General features: G+C 47.9%; 2 protein-coding genes and 1 pseudogene across 4 annotated transcripts in view; 2 read left to right on the forward strand and 1 right to left on the reverse strand.

The window, feature by feature from the left end:
* Positions 1-6: 6 nt before the first annotated feature.
* Ten1 (TEN1 subunit of CST complex) lies at positions 7-21,657 on the forward strand. Of its 3 annotated transcripts, none has more exons than XM_019206678.1 (4): positions 7-145; positions 5,526-5,659; positions 6,702-6,859; positions 21,243-21,657. In XM_019206678.1, exons 2-4 carry the CDS (start codon positions 5,571-5,573, stop codon positions 21,452-21,454), a joined length of 459 nt encoding a protein of 152 aa, XP_019062223.1. In that variant the 5' UTR covers positions 7-145; positions 5,526-5,570; the 3' UTR covers positions 21,455-21,657. The 3 variants fall into 3 exon arrangements, with proteins under 3 accessions (XP_019062223.1, XP_010616731.2, XP_019062224.1); XM_010618429.2 differs by having other exon boundaries at positions 7-63; XM_019206679.1 differs by having other exon boundaries at positions 7-28.
* On the reverse strand, positions 8,415-18,625 carry LOC117287377 (annotated as a pseudogene).
* A 977-nt stretch (positions 21,658-22,634) lies between the features above and the next one.
* The window catches only part of Cdk3 (cyclin dependent kinase 3), a 7,615-nt gene continuing 7,108 nt past the window's right edge, over positions 22,635-23,141 (forward strand). Inside the window, 1 exon segment of the mRNA XM_010618431.3 lies at positions 22,635-22,802. The gene's annotated coding sequence lies outside the window, so the exon portion shown is untranslated.

The raw sequence follows: 23,141 nt of genomic DNA on the forward strand, positions 1-23,141 counted from the left end.
CTCGCGGCCCCTCTTCCTGGGAAACCAGGTAGAAAGTCAAGAAAGTGTCCCGGCAGGGAAGAGGTACTTTCTGCAGCCTTTCCCCGACCACGTGACCACGCTGGGCTGAAAGAGGGAACAGAGGCCCTGGCGACGCCCAGAGCAGGTGGGAGGGCGGATTGGGAGGAGGAGGTGGAGGAGGAGGGACAGCGAGGCTGAGACGGGACTGCGCCTGCGCCCTGGGATTCAATCGCCTGCTCCAGAGGCTTCCGGGTTCGCGCGCTAAACCCTCCCCGGAAATGAGAGGGGGGGTTGGAATTCATTGGCTGGGGTCTGAGGAGGCAGTGGGATCTGCGGAATTAGGATGAAATGTCGTTGGGTCGCCCAAAACCTCCGCACATTGGAGGAAAGGGGACTGGGACAAAGGCGCTTGGAGTAGAGTGTCCATTATTTAGTTTAAAATACTGGCGTCCTTGATGCCAAAAGCATACGCTGCGGGGTTGCGGGTGGGATTACAAGGTTTCCCGGCTTTGTGGGATGACGTGGATTAATGAGACGGAGTAAGCCGTCTGTCTTGGAACGCAGACTTTAAAAATTCTAAACTGGCAGTTCTTAGAAGTTTTGGAATCCAGACCTTTTTTGTGCTGTTGCTGTCATCAAAGCAGTCGATCCACCCATTCTGAAAAATCCTAGTGTGGGAGTGTCACCAGGTTGGGTCTGTGAGGTCCCCAAGACAGAAATAAAGAATTTATCTCATCTTTTAAAAATAAGTTTGCAGGTTCCCCCTCTCTTATTGCAAAAACAAATTTCAGATTGCATCAGTAAGAGACGTGAGGTTTATTAGAGATACAGTGTGCACTAAACGGATGGAGAGCGGGTGTAGGGCACATTTAAAGGGGTGCCTTTAAGATAAATGATCTAGGAAGTGCACTTGCACTGTTAGGTTAACGTGCAAGCCATCTGTATGCGTTTGAAGTGAAGATAACACTGTCGAGATAACGCTCTCCATAGATGCAGAGTTGCACTACAGTTTCGATACGTGGTCGCCAAGGCAGACGCTTCCTGGGCTGGAGGGAAAGGCAATTTGAAGCTGAAACGGACCGGTGTAGTGCCATCCTAAAAGGACCTTTAGGAATTTAACGTATTTTGTGAGGAAGAAAGTGGCGGTTACATGCTAGGGTGGCCTCTAGAAGCAAAGAAAAAAAAGTTCGGCTTCAAGCTGCAGTTTTTTAAGTACCATTTTAAAATCTCGATTTCCATATCTCCTTTCTGCCTACTTTTTTTTTTTCCTGTCCTGTCTCAGGAGTATGATACAAAGCAGGAGTTCCCTATTGTTAGAGGCAGCCATTTTTCACAACTTTGTAGTTTTAGTTCTTATTCCTAAAAAAAATTCTAAGTAAAATAGTTAGGCTATTTCTTTGTTTATTGCAGTTGCCTTTTGACTTCATGCCATAGCAAAGATACAGCAGGTCATGCTCTTCACCTTTCCCAACGACATACCTCGTTCCTTTTTGCAGTGTCTGTACTATGAATAGGGCAGAATGAGTGAGGCATATTAATCAAATACATAATTTAACGGAGGGTTGGGGATTTAGCTCAGTGGCACTGCACCTGCCTCACAAGCACAAGGTCCTAAATTCGCTCCCAGTACCAAAAAAAAAAGGAAGCCAAAATATACTCAAGATTAATAACATTTGAATGCAAATTTGCTTTTGTGGTTCTGAGGATGGCACCCAAGGCCTCCAGCATGCTAGGCAGGTGCTCTACTACTGACCTATATCCCCTAGCCTGCAGTATTTTTTTAAATGCAAAAAGAACTGCAGACAAACATGATCATTATTGATTGTTCTTTTGTCTCAGGCTCCAGTGTACCTGGGCACGGAAGTATTTTAAATGCCGCTGAGCAATAAAACATTATGTAATTGCTTTACTGTGGATTTTATTCCTCCTGTCAAAAGCTGGCACTCCACACTTGATTTTAGCCAAAATGCTGAGAAGCGATGAAAACAAGCTGGCATTCCATGCTGGGCACACATGCCTATAATCCCAGCACTGTGGGAGGCTGAGGCAGGAGGATTGCAAGTTAAACGCAGCCCAGACAACTTAGTATCTTATTAAGACCCTGTCTCAAAATAAAAAGGGCTGGAGTGGAAACTCAGTGTGAAGGCACTGGATTCAGTCCCTGATGCCACACACACATACACAAAGCTGGCTTACCAAATATAAACAGTGAGCCGAGGATTTAGCTCAGTGGTTCTGCCACCTGCCTGGCAAGCGCAAGGACCTGAGTTCGATCCCCGGTACCAAAAAAAACCAAACCAAACCAAAACAACAACAACAACCAAATATAAACAATGAAAGCTATTGATAAGATAAAATCGAACAAAGCTTAAGCAGTATCTTGGGATGGTGTGGAGGGGTCAGAATTTATTGAGAATTAGAAGTTTGGTCTTTGAGTTCTGGATCTTGATTATAAGTAGATAAGAATAACAGTCCCAAATTGTTGGAAACACAACAGCAAGGAAAATTAGTCTTGGTGGGCAGACTGGATGTTGATATTCAAACCATTTGCCTGGGTAAGTAGTCGGAGAAGAGTTAAATGCTAGTGAAAGCAGAGTTTTGGCAGAGTTCGTATAGGCAGTGAGTGTGGCTTTGGATCTGAGGGTCCAGGCTAAGAGTGAGGGCAGGCGCATTAGCCTTCATGCTCCTCTTCCTGTACCTCTTCTTCCATTAATAAATAGTAGCACACATGTAATTCTAGCACTCAGGAGGCTGAGGCAGGAGGACCGCTGCAAGTTCAAGGCTAACCTGTGTTACATAGTGAGCTTAAGCCCAGCCTGAAATAAATACCTAGACCTTTTCTTGAATAAATAAATATTTAATAATATTCCAAACACTGTTAGGCACAGAGGACACAGGAGAGAGTACAACAAAAATCCCTGCCCTCATGGAGCTGGCAGTCTAGTGGACCCATAGGCTTTAAACAAATCCAATTACTTGAAATTAGATTATTTAGTAATAAATTAAGTTAATAAAACAGCTGGGCATGGTAGTGCATACCTGTAAACCAACACTTGGGAGGTTGAGACAGGATTAAGAGTTAAAGGCCAGGGCTGGGGATGTAGCTCAGTGGCGCTGCACCTGCCTGGCAAGTGGAAGGTCCTGAGTTCATTCCCTGGTACCAGGAAATTTAAAAAAAGAGAGTATAAGGCCAGCCTGGACTATGCAGTGAGACCCTGGCTCAAAAAAACCAACATAATGCCAAATGTGGCACATACCTGTAATCCCAGCACTTGGGAGGCTGAGGGCAGCCGTGTGAAGGCCCAGGAAAATCTCATGGACGCGGACAAGTCCTGAAGGACAGGGGAAGGCAAACCAGGACAGAAAAGTGCACGAGGTGTGGACCTCACGGGGCATTATAGGCCCAGGTCAAGATTTTTAATTCTAGTGGTCACAGAGGAAGGTTTGCTTAAGTTTTCAACAGGAAGTTATGGTCTGAGATCGTTAAACATGTAGGAAGGTGGAAGGAATACTACTGTGAGCTCCGTGTGTGTGCCTTTCCCAGGTTCAGCAAGTATTAACCAGTCCTCTGCCATGTTCCTCTATATTGGTTTAAGTACGTTCTATAGCATAAAAGCTCTTAGAATATATTTTTGTTTTGTCTTGTTTTGTTTTGAGGTGGGGGGCTCTCCCTTCATTGCCGAGGCTGACCTTGAACTAGACTCAAGCAGTCTTCCTGCCTCATCCTCCAAATTGCTAGGACTCTAGGTGTATGCCACCATATTTGGCTTTTACTATGTATCTTATGTTTGTTTGTTTTTTTTTACTGTCATCATATTTGGAAATATTAACAAAAGTTCCTTAACCTCATCACAGGTTGAATTACCTAAAAGAAGGGAAAAGGGGATTAACAGTTACTTTGTTCAAATCTAGCCAGGGATGGTGGTGTACATCTGTCATCCCAGCACTCGGGAGGCTGAGGCAGGAGGATCACTGTGAGTTCGAGACCAGCCTGGGCTATATAGTAAGTTCCAGGTCAGTCTCAACTATATAGTGAGACCCTTTCTTAAAATAAAAAAAAAATAAAAAAAAATAAAGATTTGTAATAATTTCCATGAGATGGAAACTTTTTTTTTGGTGGTACCAGGGATTGAATGCAGGACCTTGTGTTTGCAAGGCAGGTGCAGTGCCACTGAGCTATATCCCCGGCCTGGAAACTTTTTTTTTTTTGGTACCAGGGATTGAACTTGGGTCCTTGCGTTTGTGAGGCATGTGGCAGAACCACTGAGCTAAATCCCTGGCCCACTTTTTGTTTTTAAAGATGTGTGAAGCCAGGTATGGTGGTGTATGCCTGTAGTCTCAGTTCTCAGGGGGCGGAGACAGGAGGATCGCTTCAAATTTGAGACCAGCTTGGGCTACACGGTGAGTTCAAGGCCATCCTGAACTACACAGTGAGACCCTGTCTCAACCCACCACCTCCCAAAAAAGGGATGTGTGAAACCAGATTTCTTTGGGGCATGGGCTCGTAATTATGGACAGCTGGGAAGTCCCCCAACAGGTCACCTTTAAGCTGGAGATCCTGAAAAGCTGGTCTTCTGAGGCCGTGGTTCAAAACATGACCTGTAACTTGACTATATATTCACTTAGTTATCTTTTGTAGTACCAGAGATTGAACTTAGAGCTTTCACACTGAGCTACACTCCTAGCCCTTTCTTTCTTTTTTTTTTTTTTTTTTGGTACCGGGGATAAAACTCAGGTCCTTGCGCTTGCGAAGCAGGCAGCAGAACCACTGAGCTAAATCCCCCGGCCTCCTGGCCCTTTCTTAAACTTTATTTAGAGACAGGGCCTCACTAAATCGCTCAGATGGGCTGGGGATTTAGCTCAGTGGCACCTCGCCTGCTGTGCAAGTGCAAGGTCCGGAGTTCAATCCTTGGTACTGGAAAAAAAAAAAAATCAATGAACAATAAAAAATTGCTCAGGTGGGAGTCAAACTTGTATTCTTTATGCCTCAGCCTCCCTCAGTGCTAAGATCAAAGAGTGCACCACTATGCCTCGCTTATTTTATTTTAATTTAGTTTTTAGATATTTTTGAGACAGGGTCTTGGTCTATAATTCAGACTGCTCTTGAGTTCACTATGTAGTCTAGGCTGGCCTCGAATTCACAGAGATGTTTCTGCCTCGGCCTCCCAAATACTGGAATTACAAGGGATTGTCATCTTAAAGAATGGTCATTTTATGAATGAGTTTTAGACTTATAAGGGTCTGTGTCTCCAAAGATTTAATTCTATTGTATGATAATCAAGGCCAGCCTGAGCTACAGTGGACCCTTGAGCTACAACCAGCCTGATATATGAACAACTTGGGTTATGACTGGAATTTTAATTTTAACCCAGGCTGGCCTCTAACTCATGGCATTCTTCCTGCCTCAGCCTCCTAAATGCTGAGACTACAGACATGGGCTACCATGTCTGGCTGGAACTAGTTTTCTACATGTTACTGGTCTTGTGCATCTACTGATCTGTCTTGTGATCTGCTTGGTTTATTAGGAATCTTCAAAATCCAACCCAATTCTATGGTTACAAAATCTAAGAATGCTGCCAAATCCTGGGATCTATTACCTCCCCTGGGAGGTTGCCGCTGGCCATGTTCCTGATGGAGGTGCACTGCGCACATTTGGCAGGTAAGAGTGGGCATTTTCCACATGGGGTACTGGGGATTGAACTCAGTGCCTTTACAGTGAGCTACATCCTCAATCCATTTTTTTTTTTTTTTTGATACTGGGGATTGAACTCAGGATCTTGCGCTTGTGAGGCAGGCAGCAGTACCACTGAGCTAAATCCCCAGCCCTCAGTCCACTTTTATTTTGTTTTGTGTTTTGGATTTTGAGATAGGGGCCTCACTTTGTAGTTCAGGCTGGTCCTGAACTCACTGTGTAGCCCAGGCTGGCCTTGAACTCGTGGCAGTCCTCCTGCTTCAGCCTCCCGAGTACTAGGATTTCTGATGTGCGCCACCATTCCTGGCTCCGTTTTTATTCTGAGACAGAGTCTAAGTTGCTAAATGGCCCAGGCTGGGCTGGAGCTTGTGATCCTCCTGCCTTCCAATGACAGCCTGCCCCTGACAATATGGTTTCTCCCCAGGGGTTCGTGAGTGCTTGTACCCCAGCAGTTTGTCCCTGAGACAGAGCGTGGAGGGGGGCACAGTGTGTTTTATGACCTAGCTTCAGAAGCCATCTTCCATTTCCATAGGCTCCTCCTGGTTTCGGAGGTCAGCCCTAGGCTGTGTAGTAGGGTGCTGCCCAAGTGAACCCCAGGGGATGTGAATCACTGGGGCCTTCTTGGAGAAATGCCGAAGGACATGCTCTAACCTACGTGAAATCCTACTGCATGACTGCATGGTGCCTTCTTTTCTGTGGGTTGGGGATCAAACCCACATGCCAGGCAAAGCGCTCCACCACTGAGCTACACTCCAGCCCTATACTGTGTCATTTCTTTTCTTTTTTGTTGTTCATTTGTTTTGTTTTGGGGGACAAAGATACAAAAGATAGCAGTAAAGTTAATAGGCAAATATCTCACAGCCCACCATGTAGACTGAAAACATTTGTTGCTTCTACTTTTATTTCTCGGGTCAGATAGAGGCTTACCGTGGATTTCCATGCATTTATCGGCCTCCAGAACCTTTTGAGTTCTGTGGTGGCTCTAAATGACCACACTTCCTCTGCCCAGGTTGTGCCTCTACGACATGACGCAGTCCCGGGCGACCCTCGTGGCTCAGTGCGGATCCGATCAGCACCAGGTTCTCGTGTGCACCAAGTTGGTGGAGCCGTTCCAGGCCCAGGTGGGCTCCCTATACGTGGTCCTCGGCGACCTGGAGCACCAGGATGGTGAGTGCGGCCCACACTCCCCGCTTTCCCATGGGCCGAGCTGGTGCCCGTCTTCCAGGGACTCAGGAGAGGGCAAAAGTCAGAGAAGGGTAGTGACGAGAGGTCACCGTGGGGACTGTGAGAAAGGAAAGAGGAGCCGTTGGTTTCTGAAGGCCTAGGCCTGGTGGAAGGTGTCGGACTTCTCTACCCGCCTGTCCTCGATCTGAGCCTTACTGATGTTTCACGAATGAGTAAAGTAAACCAAGGCCCAGATGAGATAGGGCTGGAATGAGAATCCAGGAAGTCAGGGCAGGGGAAAAGGGATGCACAGGAAGGAAGGAAGTGGTCCAGGAAAATCTCTCCAGCGTCGAGAGTTGGAGGCAGTGCCTGCCTGGGGTGACACTCGGTGGTGGAGTGGCCGGCCCAGCCCTTGAGCTCCTGGACTTGAGCCCTGCCTGTGCACACCACAGGCAGAGAGGAGTTGCAGCAGGGTTGGCAGTGGGGCCGAGGGAGCCTAGATTCTGCCCCCAGCTTGGCACAGACACACACAAAATGTTGAGAAATCACTTTGCCTCTCTCTGGCGTTTTTTAACTCTAGATGAAATACACCAGGGGAACATTAATTAGATGTGATTTAATAAAAGTTAATCTTTATTCAGGTTTAAGCTGCTGAGCTCATAGAGTTCCTACCCTCACGACTGATTTGGGAGAGGTGTGAGAGGGATGGACTCTGAACAGAGCCCTGGAATCATTGACCTCGCTTGGCTCATACCCTGACCCCCAACTCTCCCCCACCGCCACCGGTAGTGGGTCCTGGGAGTGCTGGGGACCCCTACTCTGGCAGGCCAGGACAGAAGCCGAATTTGGAGTAGGCAGGAGGATTATTTGTAGGAAGAAAATGGGGGTAAAAACTTTTTTGTAGTAGAAACAGGGTTTTAATGTAATATTCAACTCTAGCATTTTTATTTACAACAAATAAATATTGCTCCACCCCAATCCGTAAACACTTTCTTCTTTCTGTGCAGATATTCAGTTGCCCCTCCCTTCCCAACCCCATCTCGTGCGGTGTGGCCCAGCGAGGGTGCGTGGTGCATGGGCTTGCCGTGTGAGGTGTGTCACCCACAGGGCTTCCTCATTCTCTGGGCGGAGAGCTCACTCTGCTCAGCCCTGGCATGGGTTCTGGTGCAGCCCGAAAGAGGCCGGAGCGGTGGGAGGAGGGGCCGGGACCCCGTGGGCACTAGGAGAGAACTGAAGTGGGTGGACCCGCAGATTGAGTGGGTGCCCTGGGGCGTGGGGGGCACAGGTGGCAGTGCCTGCACCTGGGAGCATTTCAGGGAAGTGTAGGGAGGGCAGTGCCTGGGGGTGGGCGAGGGCACCATGCCCACTGGCAGTTCTCCTTGGCAAAAGTCAGCTAATCCTGGGGGCACCTCGGGCATCGAGCAGTCCACGGAGGCCACGTCAGCCTGTGGGGTGGCAGTTGACAATCCTGGCAGCTGGAGAGGTGTTGCTCAAACTGAAGACAGGTAGCAGGTGGACAGAAGCTACCTGCTTGGCCTGGGTCACTCTGGCTGTAAGTGCTGAGCTGTTGGCCAGGCCCTGGGGAAATGTTCCTAAAAGATGCTCTTGGCAATCTTGGGACCTTTCTGATTCGTGCAAGAGAGGGTTGAGGTGGCCCCAGGCTTGACCTTTGCTGCTGTGGCAAAGGGGCACTTTCAGGGTAGAGTCATAGTTGGTGGTAGAGTTCATGGCATAGAACTCGTTGGTATCTCCAGGGATCCTTGGCTTTTCCAGCCTCTGAAATGATCAGCACCAGCTCGTAGTTCACTGGTTCATCTTTTTCAAGGGTGTGTTTGTCTGTGTCCTCGCGGCTGACCGTGGGAGCCTTCTCCTGGCCGGTCCCAGGATGCTCTTGTACATGTTGCCGATGTCCACGTTCAGGCTGACGAAGACAACACGGCAGTCACCTGCTTGCCGGCTGCAGAGCGTGGAGCTGTGGCTGTAGACCCCTGAGATGGAGTGCTTGTGGCTGTGTGTGGTAGCCAAAGGCGTGGTGCAGGCTGACAAGGATGCTGCTGGAGGCCGACACCCAGAGCTTCTTTTCTTAGCCATCGGGGGACTCGGAGACCAAGCTGATGTTGATCTCCTCCTCTTCCTCCTCCACCTCGGAGCTGGAGGTGCCTGCTGAGTGCACACTGAGTGTGTCGGAGATGTCCCCACTGCCAAGAGCTGATCACAGGACTTGGAGAGGGAGCTGAGCTGCCGTTGGTAATGAGCTCGGTGCTGGGGCCTGCAGTCAGTCTAGCACTTGACAGTGGCTGTGCTCTTCTTGGACTTGAGGGTCCTGGTCGACTCAGACAAGGGCTTCGGCTCTTATGACAGGGTGCAGCTCTTAGCCTTGCTGAGCTACTCCAGAGCCAGGAACCAGCCCCAAGGTGCTCCTTGATCTGGGTCCTCACTTCGAATTCCTTCCTTCTCCTCTCAAAGTTGATCAGTCCCCCATATGGACAGTGCTTCATGGCAGTGTCCAGCACCATGAGGTCAGTGAGGAAGGTGCCCAGGTAGGGGACGGTGCCCCAATGTCTCCTCTGCCTGCCTTTGAGCTTTCCTGGGCTCATCTCGAGGGTGGCAAACTTGGAGGTCCCTCCTTGATGAGCAGCATTGTAATTATTCTCATCAGAGAAAATTTCAGACAGCTCCTGGAACATCCCGAGTCTGTCCCTGGCGACACCGTGCCATGTCTGCCGGTGGTGGATGGTGTTGCTTTGCAGAGCAGAAAGGATGGCATGCATACAGCCACAAGAAGTTCTTCAGGAATCGCCACTCCCTGGCCACTTTGATCCAGGGCTCCACCTGTCCAGGGCCTTCCCGTTCCAGTTCTGAAGGAAGGTGGTGATGATACAGTCGGTCACATTGTTGAACTAGGTGACAGCGGCATGGCTGGTGGGTGCCAGGGGCTCCTTGCCCTTCTTGTCCTGCTGGAAACAGATGGAGCCCAGAGAGTGGCAGGGTACCACCTTCTTGAACAGCCCCACATCCATCAGTGTGAATCACCAGATCAGGAGGGAAAACCAAAACAGGAGGCTTCTCCTGGCTCAGCCCGTTCTCTGTGACCACAGGCAGAGGCCAGGGCAGCTCTACCAGTGGCCTGGGCCCTGGGACCGGTTCCAGCTCTAGAGTTTGTGACAGAGCTGGGGGCTGGGGATTTAGCTCAGCGGCGTCCCACCCGCCTGACAAGTACAAAGTCCTGAGTTTGATTCCTAGTGCAAGGGTGGGGGAAGAAAGAGATGTGACAGAGCTGGCTCTAGCTCCACAGCAGGCCCAGCAGCTGGCTGGAGCTCTAGAGCAGTCTCGGAGCTGGCTCTTGCTCAGAAGTTGGTGCCACCTGCAGCTCTGGGCCTGATGCTGGTGCTGATATTGGAGTGGATGTCAGAACTGGTATTGGAGCTGGTTTTAGAGCCAGCACCAGAGCTGGTGACAGAAACCTCAGGCTCAGCATCGAGGGGCTTCAAGTCCTCCAGCTGGGCCAGGAGAAGGTGGGTGTGGTGCTCCAGGTCTGAGCCAGGCGTACCAAGCTTCACATAAGCCACCAGCTGCTTGAGGCAGGGAAAGTCTGGAGGTTGACAGAAATCCTCCAAGTCCTGGTCCAGCCAGGTGCCCAGGACGGAGGAGATGGTGTATTTGAGTTGGCCCTGTGACCCGCTGACCTTGCTGGGGTAGGAGAGCATGCAGCCCTATCTTTGGAGGAGTGGGCCCAGCACCTGCTGGGTGCTGGTGAAGGCTCTACAGGTACACAAGAAGGAAAAGCTCACTGCTCTGCAAGGCGGGCACCAGGTGCTCCACCAAGCTTCTCCAGCATGTCTGCCTTCACAGTCTGTACCTCGCAGGTCTCCTGAGATTCAGGGCCAGCTCGTTCTCACACTGTAATCCCGGCTACTTGGGAGGCTGAGGCCAGGAGATCATGAGCTCAGGGCAGGCCTGGGCAATCTGGCAAGACCCCCGAGCCCACCACGCTGGTCCGTGCTGGCTCCGTGCTGCAGCTGCACGTTGCTCAGGGAGATGGAGCAGGTGACTGCCTCGTTCTGCACCTCACCTGTCTCCTGTGTGGGCTTCTCCGGGTGCGGCAAGTCTGGGTCAAGTTGCATGAAGCTGCTCAGCACCAAAGGCCGCTGTCAGGGACACCCACCTCTTGGCACACAGTGCCCCTGATAAAGGGGGAGGAGCTGGAACTCCCAAACCAGATATCTGAAACGTGAGTTCGTGATCTCTACAATTGGAGAATGAATTCTCGGAACAACAGAGGTTCAGAGTAGGAAAAATTTATCAAGTGAAAGAAAGCTTCTGTCTAAGAGAGACAGAAGGGGGACCAGGAAGTGTGTTGCCGGCTCATCCCACTTCTCAAAGATGTTTTATACGTCCAAGGCATGTGGTGAGGTGGTTGCAAAGTGGGAAAAAACTGTACGGCCCAGTGGAAATTTACAAGATGGGCATGAGGTGGGGCAGAACCACAACCAACCAATGAGATTACAAGTATAGTCACCCAGGTAATATTGATTAAATGGGGGTCAAATGGGGGAGCAAGTCTCATAGCAAACGTACAGGGATTTTTCAGTAAGGGTGGGGGTTAGGGATATTTCCTGGAAAAGCTAAGTCCTTGGCCCGCCCCCAGGTGATTGATACTTGTTTAAAATATCAGTCACTGCTGTTTATCCCCAGGGGAAACACAAGGGTTGTAGTAGTTTCTCTCCTTTTACAGTTCTGGCCTTCAGTGAAATGCATCTTGATCGTCCTCATCCTCCACGTTGGCTTCCTGAGGTCTGGCTCCTTGAGGGTGACCCTGCCTAACTGCCTGCAAGATCTCTAATTAACTGTGTAGTCCAGGCTGGCCCCAAATTTGTGCCCATCCCACCTCAGTCTTCCAAGCGCTAGAATTACAGGTTTGCACCATGCCAGGCTTATTTATTTATTTATTGGTTTTTGAGACAGGGTCTCACTAGGTAGTTGAGACTGACCTGGAACTCATTATGTAGCCCAGGCTGGTCTCAATTCACAGCGATCCTCCTGCCTCAGCCTCCCGAGTGCTGGGATTACAGGCGTGCGCCACCACGCCTGGCTAGGCTTGTTTTTTATTTTGAGACAGGGTCTCACTAAATTGCTCAGGCTGGCCTCAAACTTGTGATCCTTCTGCCTCATCTTCCCAGATGTGGGATTACAGGTATGCACCAGTACACCTGGCGGTCTTCCTTTTTTTTCTTTCTTTTCTTTCTTTCTTTTTTTTTTTAAAGGGGGCTTTGTGGTGTGGTGCTATGGTTCCATCACTGTGGGAGAGTGTGGCAGGAGAGTGGCAAGTTTGAACCTGCCCTGGGCACTTTAGCAATTTAGTGGGGAGGCAGCTCAGTGCAAAGACCAGAAACAGACAAATCCAAGTTACTATCGTGACCAGAATCATTAGGTAAAAGGTCAGTGGGAATGTTGTCCTTCAGGGAGCAGGCCTGATCCATTATGTATTACAAAAAGCAGAGCATCTAACACAGGGGGGCCACATTAGGAAGACACAAAGCGTCCGTCTGGGCCCCCAAACCTGAATGTACTGAAGCAGCTTTCTTACTAGGTGCTGGCTTATTCAGTGCTTTTCATCCTTTGCATTATAGCTTTTTTCATTTCTTTTCCTCTTCAGAGTTTCCCCCCATGATTATCTAAGTAGGGATTCCGGCACGTCTGTTCTCAGCTAGCAGGATGAGTAAGAACCAGGAGGGCAGGGCAGTGTGTGGGCTGTGGGATGTGTGTCCTGACCTCTCCCCTGGGGAGAGGGTTAAAGTCACCTTCCTGACATTTTTTCTCCCTCACATTTTTTCGTCTAAAGTTCTGACTTCTGCTAGCTTTGCCCAGAGCTCGGGGGTGGGGGTGGGGGTGGGGGTGGATGAAGGTTCTTCCTCTCCCTCCTCCTCCTTTTTCAAGTTCTTTTTTTGTTTTGTTTTGTTTAATCTCGCTGGGCGTGGTGGCACATGCCTATAAATCCCAGCATTCTGAGAAGCTGAGGCAGGAGGGTTGAAAGTTCGAGTCCAGACTGGGCAAATTAATGTCTCAAACTAAGAAATAAAAAGGGACTGGGGATGTAGCTCAGTATGAAGGCCCTAGGTTCACTCCCCGATCCTCCCCAGCGTGAGATTCTAACACAAACACGGTGCCTAATGATCAGAGCAGAGCAGTTGCTGTAACCAGCAGCTGAAGCGCTCATGGCTGCTTTGCACGGGAACATTCTCGGTTCTCACGGTTCTCCTTCCTAGCTGTTCTGAAGTAGACCTGGCTTTTCCCCAGCGTCAGTCAGCTCTCCCACGTGGGCTTGTCCTGCTGCACACCTTGTTCTCCCGCTGCACTACCTTGTGGGGCTGGGGTCGGCGGGGATCCTGCTTCCTTTCCTGCTTGTGTGTCCCACAAACCTCTCCTTGTCCCTGCTGCCAGCCGGTTACACCACCGTTTACTTTTGCTTCGCTTCACCTTTGCGTCCGTTGCACCTTGGACTGACCTGGCCCTACCTCTGCTGCTCACAACTTGCTCTCGGCTTCTCCCTGCCTTCTCCCTGCCTTTCCCTGGGTTGTTCTTTGGCCCTGCCCAGCCCTGTGGACTTGGGATCCCTGAGTTTGTTCCCACTTTCTCTCTCGCCTCGCCTGGGCCTCGGCCCTTGCCTCCCTCCATTCCTGCCCAGTGAAACCCAGCCTGGCCCTCTTGGGTCTCCTGACCGTGAGTGCAGAAAGATCACACAGCATGATGGGCCGCTCTCCACTGCCTAGAAAGCCCGCCACAGGTTCCTGTCAGCCCCTCCCAGGCTCCAGGACTGCTCCTCAGGCACTCACCTGCCACTTAACCCCTCCCGACCACATCAGCAGGTGACCCAGCCTCCTGCAGTTAAAACTGAGGCCATAAGGAGCAGTCCTTGCTTCTAAAATTACACAAAGCCATAGTCATCTGCTCCTTCCCTCTAGGCAGGAACAGAGGGATTCCTTCTTCCTTGGGGACACCCCCGACTGTGGCACAGAGCTCACCTTAATAAGGCCAATAAGAAGCCATCTACCCAGGGGTGGTGACCACACCTGAGATCCCAGCACTCTAGGAGGCTGAGACAGAAGGTCTGCAAGTTCAGAGCCAGACTGGGCAATTTAGCAAGGCCCTGTCTCAATATAAAAAATAAAAGGGGCTGAGGCTGAGAACTGAGCTCAGTGGCACAGTGCAAGGTCCTGAGTTCGATCCCCAGTACCGAGAAAAAAAAAGAAATTAATTTAAAAAACAGTTGGGGTGCTAGGTACGGGGATGTAGCTCAGCAGCGTAGCACCTGCCTGGCAAATACAAGGTCCTGAGTTAGATTTCCAATCAACCAATCAACCAGTCAATCAATAAATAGAAGGGACTGAGGATGTAGCTTAGTGTGAAGGCCCTAGCTGGATTCAATCCTTAGTACTGGGGAGAAAAAAAGGCATCCGTTCTTTTGGGGGGGGTTGGTTTTTTTTGAGACAGGGTCTCACTATGTAGTTGAGACTGACCTGGAACTCACTGTATAGCCCAGGCTGGTCTCAAACTCACAGTGATCCTCCTGTCTCAGCCTCCCGAGTGCTGGGATTACAGGTGTGCGCCACCTTGCCTGGCAAAAAGTCATCCAGTTCTATGGAAAACTTATTCTATTTTGTGGACTGAAGTGCTAACCAGTTCTTTTTTTGTTGCATTTGTTTTTTTTTGAGACAAGGGCTTGTTATATGTTGTTCAGGCTGTCTTTGAACTCACTATGTAGCCTAAGCTGGCCATGCCTGGTGACCAATTCTGTACTTGAAAATAAAGCCAATTAAGATTGTTTAGGGCCAGGGATTTAGCTCGGTGGTGCCCCCATGCCTTGTCTCACAAGTGCCAGGTCCCAAGTTTGATCTCCCCATACCAAAAAAAATGAAGATTGTTTAAAAAAAATCCTCTAGGCTGGGTGCAGTGGTACATGCCTATAATCCCTATAATGTCAGCACTCTGGGAGGCTGAGGCAGGAGAATCACAAGTTAGAGCTCAGCCTGGCCAATTTAGCAAGTCCCTATCTCAAAATAAAAAAGGGCTGGGGACATAGGTGAGTGCACAGGCCCAGAGTTTAATCCCCAGTACTGGGGAGGGGGAGAATTCATCTATATCCTACCTCAGCCAGGGCCCTTGCAAATACACTTGAAGATTCTTGTTCCCCATGTCACAATTTCAAGTCTCTTACTCCTCCCGCCTTCTGACTGTTTTATAACCCAACCTGTTCTTTGTTCTGAGTTCCTTATCTTTGTAGGAAGAAACTCCCTTCTGTGACCCATTTTTCCAGAATCTGAGTCATATCCTCCCTGCAACCCACAGCACTTTTTCAAATGCTGGTTTTTCCCATCCCTTTTGCACAGGACTTTTGCAGATGGGTTAACAGCCTTGCTTGCTTTGTCCCTTGTGCCCCCCCCCCATGGCTCCAAAGCTCACTTCCCTACTTGGTAACTTTCTCATTCGCAGGGAGAAGCTACATATTCTGCAGTCTAAATCTAGAGGTGTGCGTTTCCATAGGTTACAGTGAGGAAAGAGTGCTGCTGGGCATACTTTAAGGAAATCTCTGTAAAGTTTAGGCAGATTCCTAAGAAAATCTTCACACCGAAAGTTTAGAAATACTTACATAAGGTCTTTTGTGTTTTTTTTTTTTTTTTGAGACAGAGTCTCACTATGTAGTTGAGACTGACCTGGAACTCACTATGTAGCCCAGGCTGGTCTCAGACTCACAGTGATCCTCCTGCCTCAGCCTCCCGAGTGCTGCGATTACAGGCGTGTGCCACCACACACAGTTTAGTGACTTCTTTTGAAACAGAGTCTTACTATGTAGCCCAGGCTGGCCTTGAACTAATGGTCCTCCTGCCTTAGCATCCACAGGTGTGTGCCACCACTCCCAGGTGCAGTTTAATGACTTAGCAAGGCCCTGTCTCAAAAAAAAAAAAAAAAAAAAAAAAAAAAAAGGATGTAGCTCAGTGAGTTCAATCCCCAGTATCACAAAACCCTCCAAAATTGGAGCTAGGGGTGTAGCTCAGTGGCAGAGCACTCATTTGCCTAACATGTGATGTCCTGGGTCCCATGTTACCACTGAAGAAACAAAACCTCAAAATAAGACCTTACAAGCCGGGCATGGTGTAACACACCTGTAATCCCAGCACTTGGAGGCTGAGGCAGGAGGATCGCTATGAGTGCAAGATAGCCTGGGCTACATAGTGAGTTCCAGGTCAGTCTCAACTACATAGTGAGACCCTGTCTCAAAAAACAAAACAAACAAACAAACAAAAAGCCACTAAGTTGGCCAGATGGGGCTCAGACTGGCAATCCTCCTGCCTCCGCCTTCAAAATCGCTAGGCACCCTGGACCTGAGCCCTGATTTTAAAATTTTTATCAGCTCCCTGTGGGAATTTGCATGCTCTGGTTTTGTTCTCGTTTTCCCTGTGTTGCCCCAAACAGCTCCAGGTGCTCTACAGTCCTGAGGATCTGACTCACTTTTAAAAGTGCTGTGTTTTATTAATTTGTTAACATTGTTCACTCAGCATTTGTAGCCTCCCACCAAGAGGAGCACTTAATCCAGCGAACACGGGATTCATGCTCCGTGTCTGCAGTTCTACAGGGAAGGACTCTGTTTGTCAGGTGCTGGGTACCCATTGGTAGTAAAGATGACATCCCTTTTTTCCTGTGTCAAAGCACTAACTTAAGTTTTTATAGGGTTTTTACCGTTTTTGAATCTGGCCATGAAGATATCTGTTCAGTGTGAGCAATGGATGGCACTGGAAGACCCTTTTTTTGTGCTACTATGAGTCTGGATTGATTTTTGTTTTCTTCTTTGAGACAGTCTCACTATGTAGTTGAGGCTGGCCTTGAACTCACAGAGATCCTCCTGCCTCGGCCTCCCAAGTGCTGGGATTACAGGCACACGCCATTGTGCCTAGCTGTTGATTTTCATTTTTAGTATGTTGCCTTAGATTTGATAATGTTGAACCTAGAAAAGAGAAAGTCAAGATAAATAAGTTAGCTCCTGTCTCAGACTTATTTAATGAATCTTTCAGGCTTTCAAAGTCATGTTATTCTCCTGGATTTCACCTATTTTGAGGAAGATGTGGTTTTTGAATTCTTGTGCCTAACAAGCCAGCTAAATGTGGCATAGAGTTGCAGATTTTAGCTGATGCTAAGACTCATTATATGTTAAATGCAGCAATATATGCTGGTGCAGAAGGAAAGACATTGATTTCGACCAAACCCACCTTATCATATCTTACAAGAATTGTGGAATGTATTGAAGGTACTAAAAGAAATAGTACCAGATACAATCAGTGTAGCTCAGTGGAATTTCTTTTTTTGTTTGTTTGTTTGAGACAGGGTCTCACTATGTAGTTGAGACTGACCTGGACTCACTATGTTGCCCAGGCTGGTCTTGAACTCACAGCGACAGCGATCCTCCTGCCTCAGCCTCCAGAGTGCTGGGATTACACCATGCCCGGCTTTTTTTTTTTTTTTTTTGTACTGAGGATAGAACTTGGGACTTTGCACTTGAGAGGCAGGCAGCAGAACCACTGAGCTAAATCCCTGGCCCTTATCACATCAATTTTTACCAAATAGAGAACAGACTGTTCAGTCATGGGTATTTGGATTTTCTGTTATTAGCACATTTACTTCACATATTACTTCATACCCCAAAAAGGTAAAAGTGTCATATTAATATCAAGTATGCACCACAGGGATTCTATAGATAGAGAAACCAAAAAGCCTGGAATTGCTCACTTCTGTAGTGATGTAAAACCTGGAGTTGACACATTAGATAGAAAATGTGCATTACATCTGGAGACCCAACCATTAGCCAATGGCAGTTTTTATGCCATTTTCTATGTTGCAGGTGTTAACTCCTCTGTATTGTACCAGTTTGCACAACGAAATGAAATAATAAAATGTTTTGATTTTATTAAAACCCTTGGGATGCGATTAAGGAAAATCTGCATTCCATAATGACTACTAGAAAAGTGCCCATAAAAGTATGAAAATTTATAGCAGAAATCCTGGGAAGGGAGAGTCCTGTTTTAGAAGAGCCCACACGACCTACTGACAAAAGCAAACAAAGTCGTGCCATGTGCCCCAGCAACAAGGACAGGAAAACTGCAAGCCAGTGTGACGCTTATAAAATGCCAATCTGTAATCAGTGCCATAAGTAACTTTCCTTAAAGTGCTTTGAGATTTAATTTTTTATGTTACAAATACGTGATGGGCTTACAAATCAAAATTGAACATAAATATTTGTACTTTTTAAGAAAATTAAATGTATGAGTCCTGAAGACCCAGGAGTAGCACATAGGAGACAAAGTGTAGCACCGGGCCAGCGCCTGGTCGCTGTGGGGACCTGCACAGTGGGGTGCGGGAGGCAGTGGTCTGCGTGCTGAAGTGGAGAGGGAGGCGTCCGGTAGAGGCAGGACCTGGGTTCTGGTGCAGCGCCAACTCCTGCGGAGACAACCGGATCCGTCCGGACATAAAGCAGGGGCTCCAGTCACTGAGCGCTGTCCTGCGCCTCTAGCTCAAGTCCAGGCCTTGGTGATCAAGGAGTCAGAAAACTTCCGGGACCACCTGGGCCAGTGCACGACACCTTGCAAAGACAAAGCCAAAGATTAGATGGATGCAGGGCGTGAGGCGCTTCAGTGCAACCGGAAACAGCTGGACAGTGGGCCGGCAGGTGTGTGCGTGACCACCTGAACCTCCTTCCAAGAAGACGAAGGAGTCTGTCATCCATTGGGAAATGATAGTCTTTGCCAGTGGCCATCAGGCCTGAGGGCTGAAATCTATTTACAAAGAAGAATGGGAATCTTAGTCTGTTAAGTCAAATTTATGAACAAAGAAACTAAGGATGACAGCAAGTGTAAGATATTTCACTTGCCTCTGGAGCCTGGTTCTCCTGTGTTTGGATGCTAGTGAGATGTGGGGGGGGGTAAATAAAATAAAACTGGTGCTAAAATTTGGGTCAAAGATAGCTCAAGAGAGTGTTTCAGAGCCTAAATTGCATGTGGCCAGACCTTATCCTGGCAGTGGAGATTTACTAGCAAGCAAGACCCCCCCCAAGCCATCAAGATATGGATATGCATTTTTTGAAATTCTTTTTTGGTTTTTTGAGACAGGGTCTCACTATGTAGTTGAGATTGACCTGGAACTCACTATGTATCCCAGGCTGGTCTCGAACTCACAGCAATCCTCCTGCCTCAGCCTCCCGAGTGCTGGGATTACAGACATGTGCCACCATGCCCGGCTGAGAGTCTTTGTCTTAAAATTGCTTCAGAAGATGACAGGATAATGTCCCTTAGACTTTGAGCATATCATTGAAATGCCCAGAGAGCACACAAGTTGGGGGAAAAATTATCTATTATCTACTGCAAACCCCAGATAGCTTTCCTATTTCAAGTCCCCGGATGTTTACATTATAAGTCAGGTCACCACTCTATCTGCTAGGACTCTCCCAAGGCCCTCATCAAGGGTGGAATGACATTCCACTCAGAGCCAAATTTGTGTGGAGCTCAGTGCTTTGGATTTACCAAATATTGAAATCAAGCACAGTGGTGCACGCCTGTAATCCTAGCACTCTGGAGGCTGAGTCAGCAGGATTTCTGCAAATTCAAGCCAGAACAGCCTAGCACTTGGTGACACAGGGATGATATAAGAGATGAAAATAGGACCTCCAAGTGATATAAGGGAAATAATTATATTATAATTTCCAACCTGTTAGATGTCTGATACACTGAGTTTGTGTACTCTAAAATCGAAGAATAAATTCTGGGAACACCAGAGGTTAAGAGTAGGGAATATATATATTTTTAATTGTACTTGTTGAAATGTATTTAAAATAATTTGAATTGCAAAAGAAGTATAACATTCACAACAATTATTAAAAATAGGAAATATGAACAAATAATAAAGTCAATTCTGTTATCTGAAATTTTTTTTGCATAGACAAAAATACTTTTCCTATTAATATTAATGTTAAGAATTGCTGTATCTCCAATACTTAAAATTTTCTGATACATGTGAAAATATTTTTATATTGATAGTCAATATTCCCTTCTTTATATTTGTAGCATTTTTCATTACACATAGCAACTATTATTTATTGTGTATATATACATATATATACTACATAGTACTAGTAAGTGTGTGTGTATATGTTTCTATGTATATATATATATTTTTTTTCTTTTATTGAGTTTATTGGTACATTTTAGGTATACAGTACAGTTACGTTCATCATTGGGATCTTGTACCTTTATATGACAGGACTTGATTCTCATTTTTTCCCCTTGTCCCTGCCCTCCCTTTACCCCCTCCTCCTCTCCCCATTTACACTTTATTTCCATTTTTTCATTTTGTCATATTTTTTCTTTTCCCTTATTACCTTTCCCCCACCCTAACCCTTCCCATTCTCCCTACGCCTTTAGCCCTTGTCTTCCTATTTCACATGGTCAATTATCTCATTAGGATCTTATGTACTATTATAGTTTTTTACACCAGAGAAACTATTCGGTATTTACACATGTGTGACTTATTTATTTCACTTAGGAGTATATCCTCAATATGCATCCATTTTCCTATGAATGAATCTAATTTCTCATTCTTTATGGCTGAGTAGTATTCCATTTTATAGAAGGGAATATTTATTGAGAGGATAGCTCCTGACAGGCAGGAGGGGTTCTGAATGGGTAGCCAGAGACTCCACTTTACAGGGAAGTTTTATTTATTTATTATTGGTTTTGTGGGGTGTTTTTGTTTTTGTTTTTGTTTTGGTACTGGGGATCGAACTCAATCTGCTTGCAAGGCAGATGGTAGAACCACTGAGATAAGTCCCTGGCTATTATTATTATTTATTTTGTTATCAGAGAAAAACTTTCAGTTTAGGGTTGAAGAAAATTATGTAACTATCAAATGCTGCAAGAGCCTGGCAACAAAGGTTTTACAATTAAATTCTTAGGAGATTGAAAACAAAAGATTTTGGGAAACTGTCATTTGCCTTGAATAATTTAAGTAAATTCTTGCTGAAACAGATTAAGAGAATGGTTTAAAGGTTGTATTAGTCATCAACTTGAAGTACTATCACCAAACACATTATTTACAGATTTACTTATCTAGATGCTTGAAACATTAAATTTTCACAAAATGTATATATATATTTTTTTTTGTTTATTTATTTATTTATTAGTTTTTTGAGACAGGGTCTCACTGTGTAGTTGAGACTGACCTGAAACTCACAATGTAGCCCAGGCTGGTCTGGAACTCACAGCGATCCTCCTGCCTCAGCCTCCCGAGCGCTGGGATCACAGGCGTGCGCCACTGCACACAAATGCCTGGTGTTTGTGTCTTTCAGATGGAAGCTCCACGGTGAAGGCCCGAGTGCTTACCTGTGTGGAGGGGATGAATCTGCACCTCTTAGAACAAGCCATCCGGGAGCAGAGGCTGTACCAGCAAGAACAGGGGAACAGCAGCCAACAGGAGAGAGCAGCACCGAGCATCCCCTCACCGGCTCCGGACAACCCGAGAGCTGCTGACCTGCTGGAGTGTGGCCACTTCCCTGAGTGACAGCCATTTGTCTGGAACCAGAGAAAAGAGGGGTGGATAGTTACTATGACTCCTTCCCCTAATTTGGGACTGTTCCAGGAATGAGAGCCCAGAGAGCTGGTGTCACCCCTCCTCCCGGCAGGAGGCTGCAGGCACTGAGCTCCAGAGCCCTGGGGGTCACAGAAAGTTCCAGAAGATCCTCGAAAATAAAGGCCTGTGGCTGACTCCGCCTTGTGTGCACGTGGTGCAGTGCCGCCAGGGCCCAGGAGGGGGAGCTGTGGGGCAGGCAGCCTGCTGGGCAGAGAGGCTGCATCCGGCCCAGGGTTTCTGGTGAATCCTTTGCTGGGAGTCTGAGGGGAGGGTGCTGGGTACCCAGGGGCTGGGGAGGGAGCCTCAGGGTGGCCGCCCTGCTGAAGTTCTGCCCTCCGAGGAGGCTGAGCATTGCCCTGGGCCTTGACTATGTGTCTGCGGTAGGACTGTGGCTTTAGAAGCCCTTCTGGATCCCTGACCTCAGCTCTATGCTGTCCTCCAGGCCTGGGCAGCCCTTCTGGGAAGTCTTGTCTCCCTAGACCCTGAACACGGCTGGGCTGAGGTGGGAGTTTAGCAGAAGTTTGGACTGTCCTGCACTCCGTAGCCGAGCACTGGGCAAGAGGCCTAGGGCCGGCCCGGGCTGGGCGAGGGGCAGCCCTGGCCTTGAGCCAGGTTCCCCAGCAGGATGAGGGGCAGGGAGCCGGGCAGCCTGGGCCGGGACTGCACAGGTTGTTATAGGGAGGCTGGAACCGGGCAGCGGGGATGCTGCCTGCAGGGCACGAATACCCAGGCCCCATCTGATTCCCCCGGCTATGGCAAGCCATTATGGTGAGCCTTGACACAGGCCTAGCCATGATTGAACTTTGAGTCACCTCGCTGGCACGGACGTGCTCTCGCCCATAGCCACGGGCGAGTTCAGCTGGTAGCAGATGTAACCCATAATGGTTGTTATTGTTTCCCTCTGGAATGTGTGGGCGGTACTCTCGCTCCGTGCAGCCCTCGCTCCCATGCAGCTGGAGAGTATAAAAGGAAGAGGTTCTGTAATAAAGCAAGCAAGGAACATGAGAAGAAAAGTGCCTCTCGTCTCTCTGTCCTCGTCCTTTCAGGTTTAGGACCTGCTGGCAGGATCCTGACGTCGCGGCTCGCGACAAGTGGTGCCCGAACAGGGATCTGAAAGTAGATGAGGATATGTAATCCCGGACCCAGGTCTAAGGCAGCGACGGTGCTCCGGAGGACTGACCGCTGCGCCTGATCCTCGCAGTGAGTCTACCGTTCACTTCATGAACCCCGGACCCAGGTCGAAGGTAGCGACAGTGCTCCGGAGGAAGGTAGAAAGAAGGTAAGAAAAAATAAAAAGGTAAAAAGAAAAAGTGAAAGGTAAAAAGAAAAAAAGTGATAGAAGGTAGAGAGTGTCAAGTCCATTAGGGAAGGAAAAAAAAAAAACCGGACCCAGCGAAGGTAGCGACAGTGCTCCGGAGGAAGGTAGAAAGAAGGTAAGAAAAAATAAAAAGGTAAAAAGAAAAAGTGAAAGGTAAAAAGAAAAAAAGTGATAGAAGGTAGAGAGTGTCAAGTCCATTAGGGAAAAGGAAAAAAAAAAAAATGGGACAATCAGAATCCAAAAGTTATCTAGCAAATTCAATTCAGAGCCTACTGAAGGCAAAAGGAGAAAAAGTTGAGC

Source organism: Fukomys damarensis, unplaced genomic scaffold (genome assembly GCF_012274545.1).
Source record: "Fukomys damarensis isolate Sample0158 unplaced genomic scaffold, DMR_v1.0_HiC HiC_scaffold_23, whole genome shotgun sequence".
NCBI classification, from domain to species: Eukaryota; Metazoa; Chordata; class Mammalia; order Rodentia; family Bathyergidae; genus Fukomys; species Fukomys damarensis.

Coding starts and splice junctions, on each gene's coding strand:
- Ten1 (XM_019206678.1), top strand. CDS start 5,571: ATGCTGCCAAATCCTGGGATCTATTACCTCCCCTGGGAGGTTGCCGCT. Junction 5,660..6,701: donor GCACTGCGCACATTTGGCAG/GTAAGAGTGGGC, acceptor TCCTCTGCCCAG/GTTGTGCCTCTACGACATGA. Junction 6,860..21,242: donor CGACCTGGAGCACCAGGATG/GTGAGTGCGGCC, acceptor TGTGTCTTTCAG/ATGGAAGCTCCACGGTGAAG.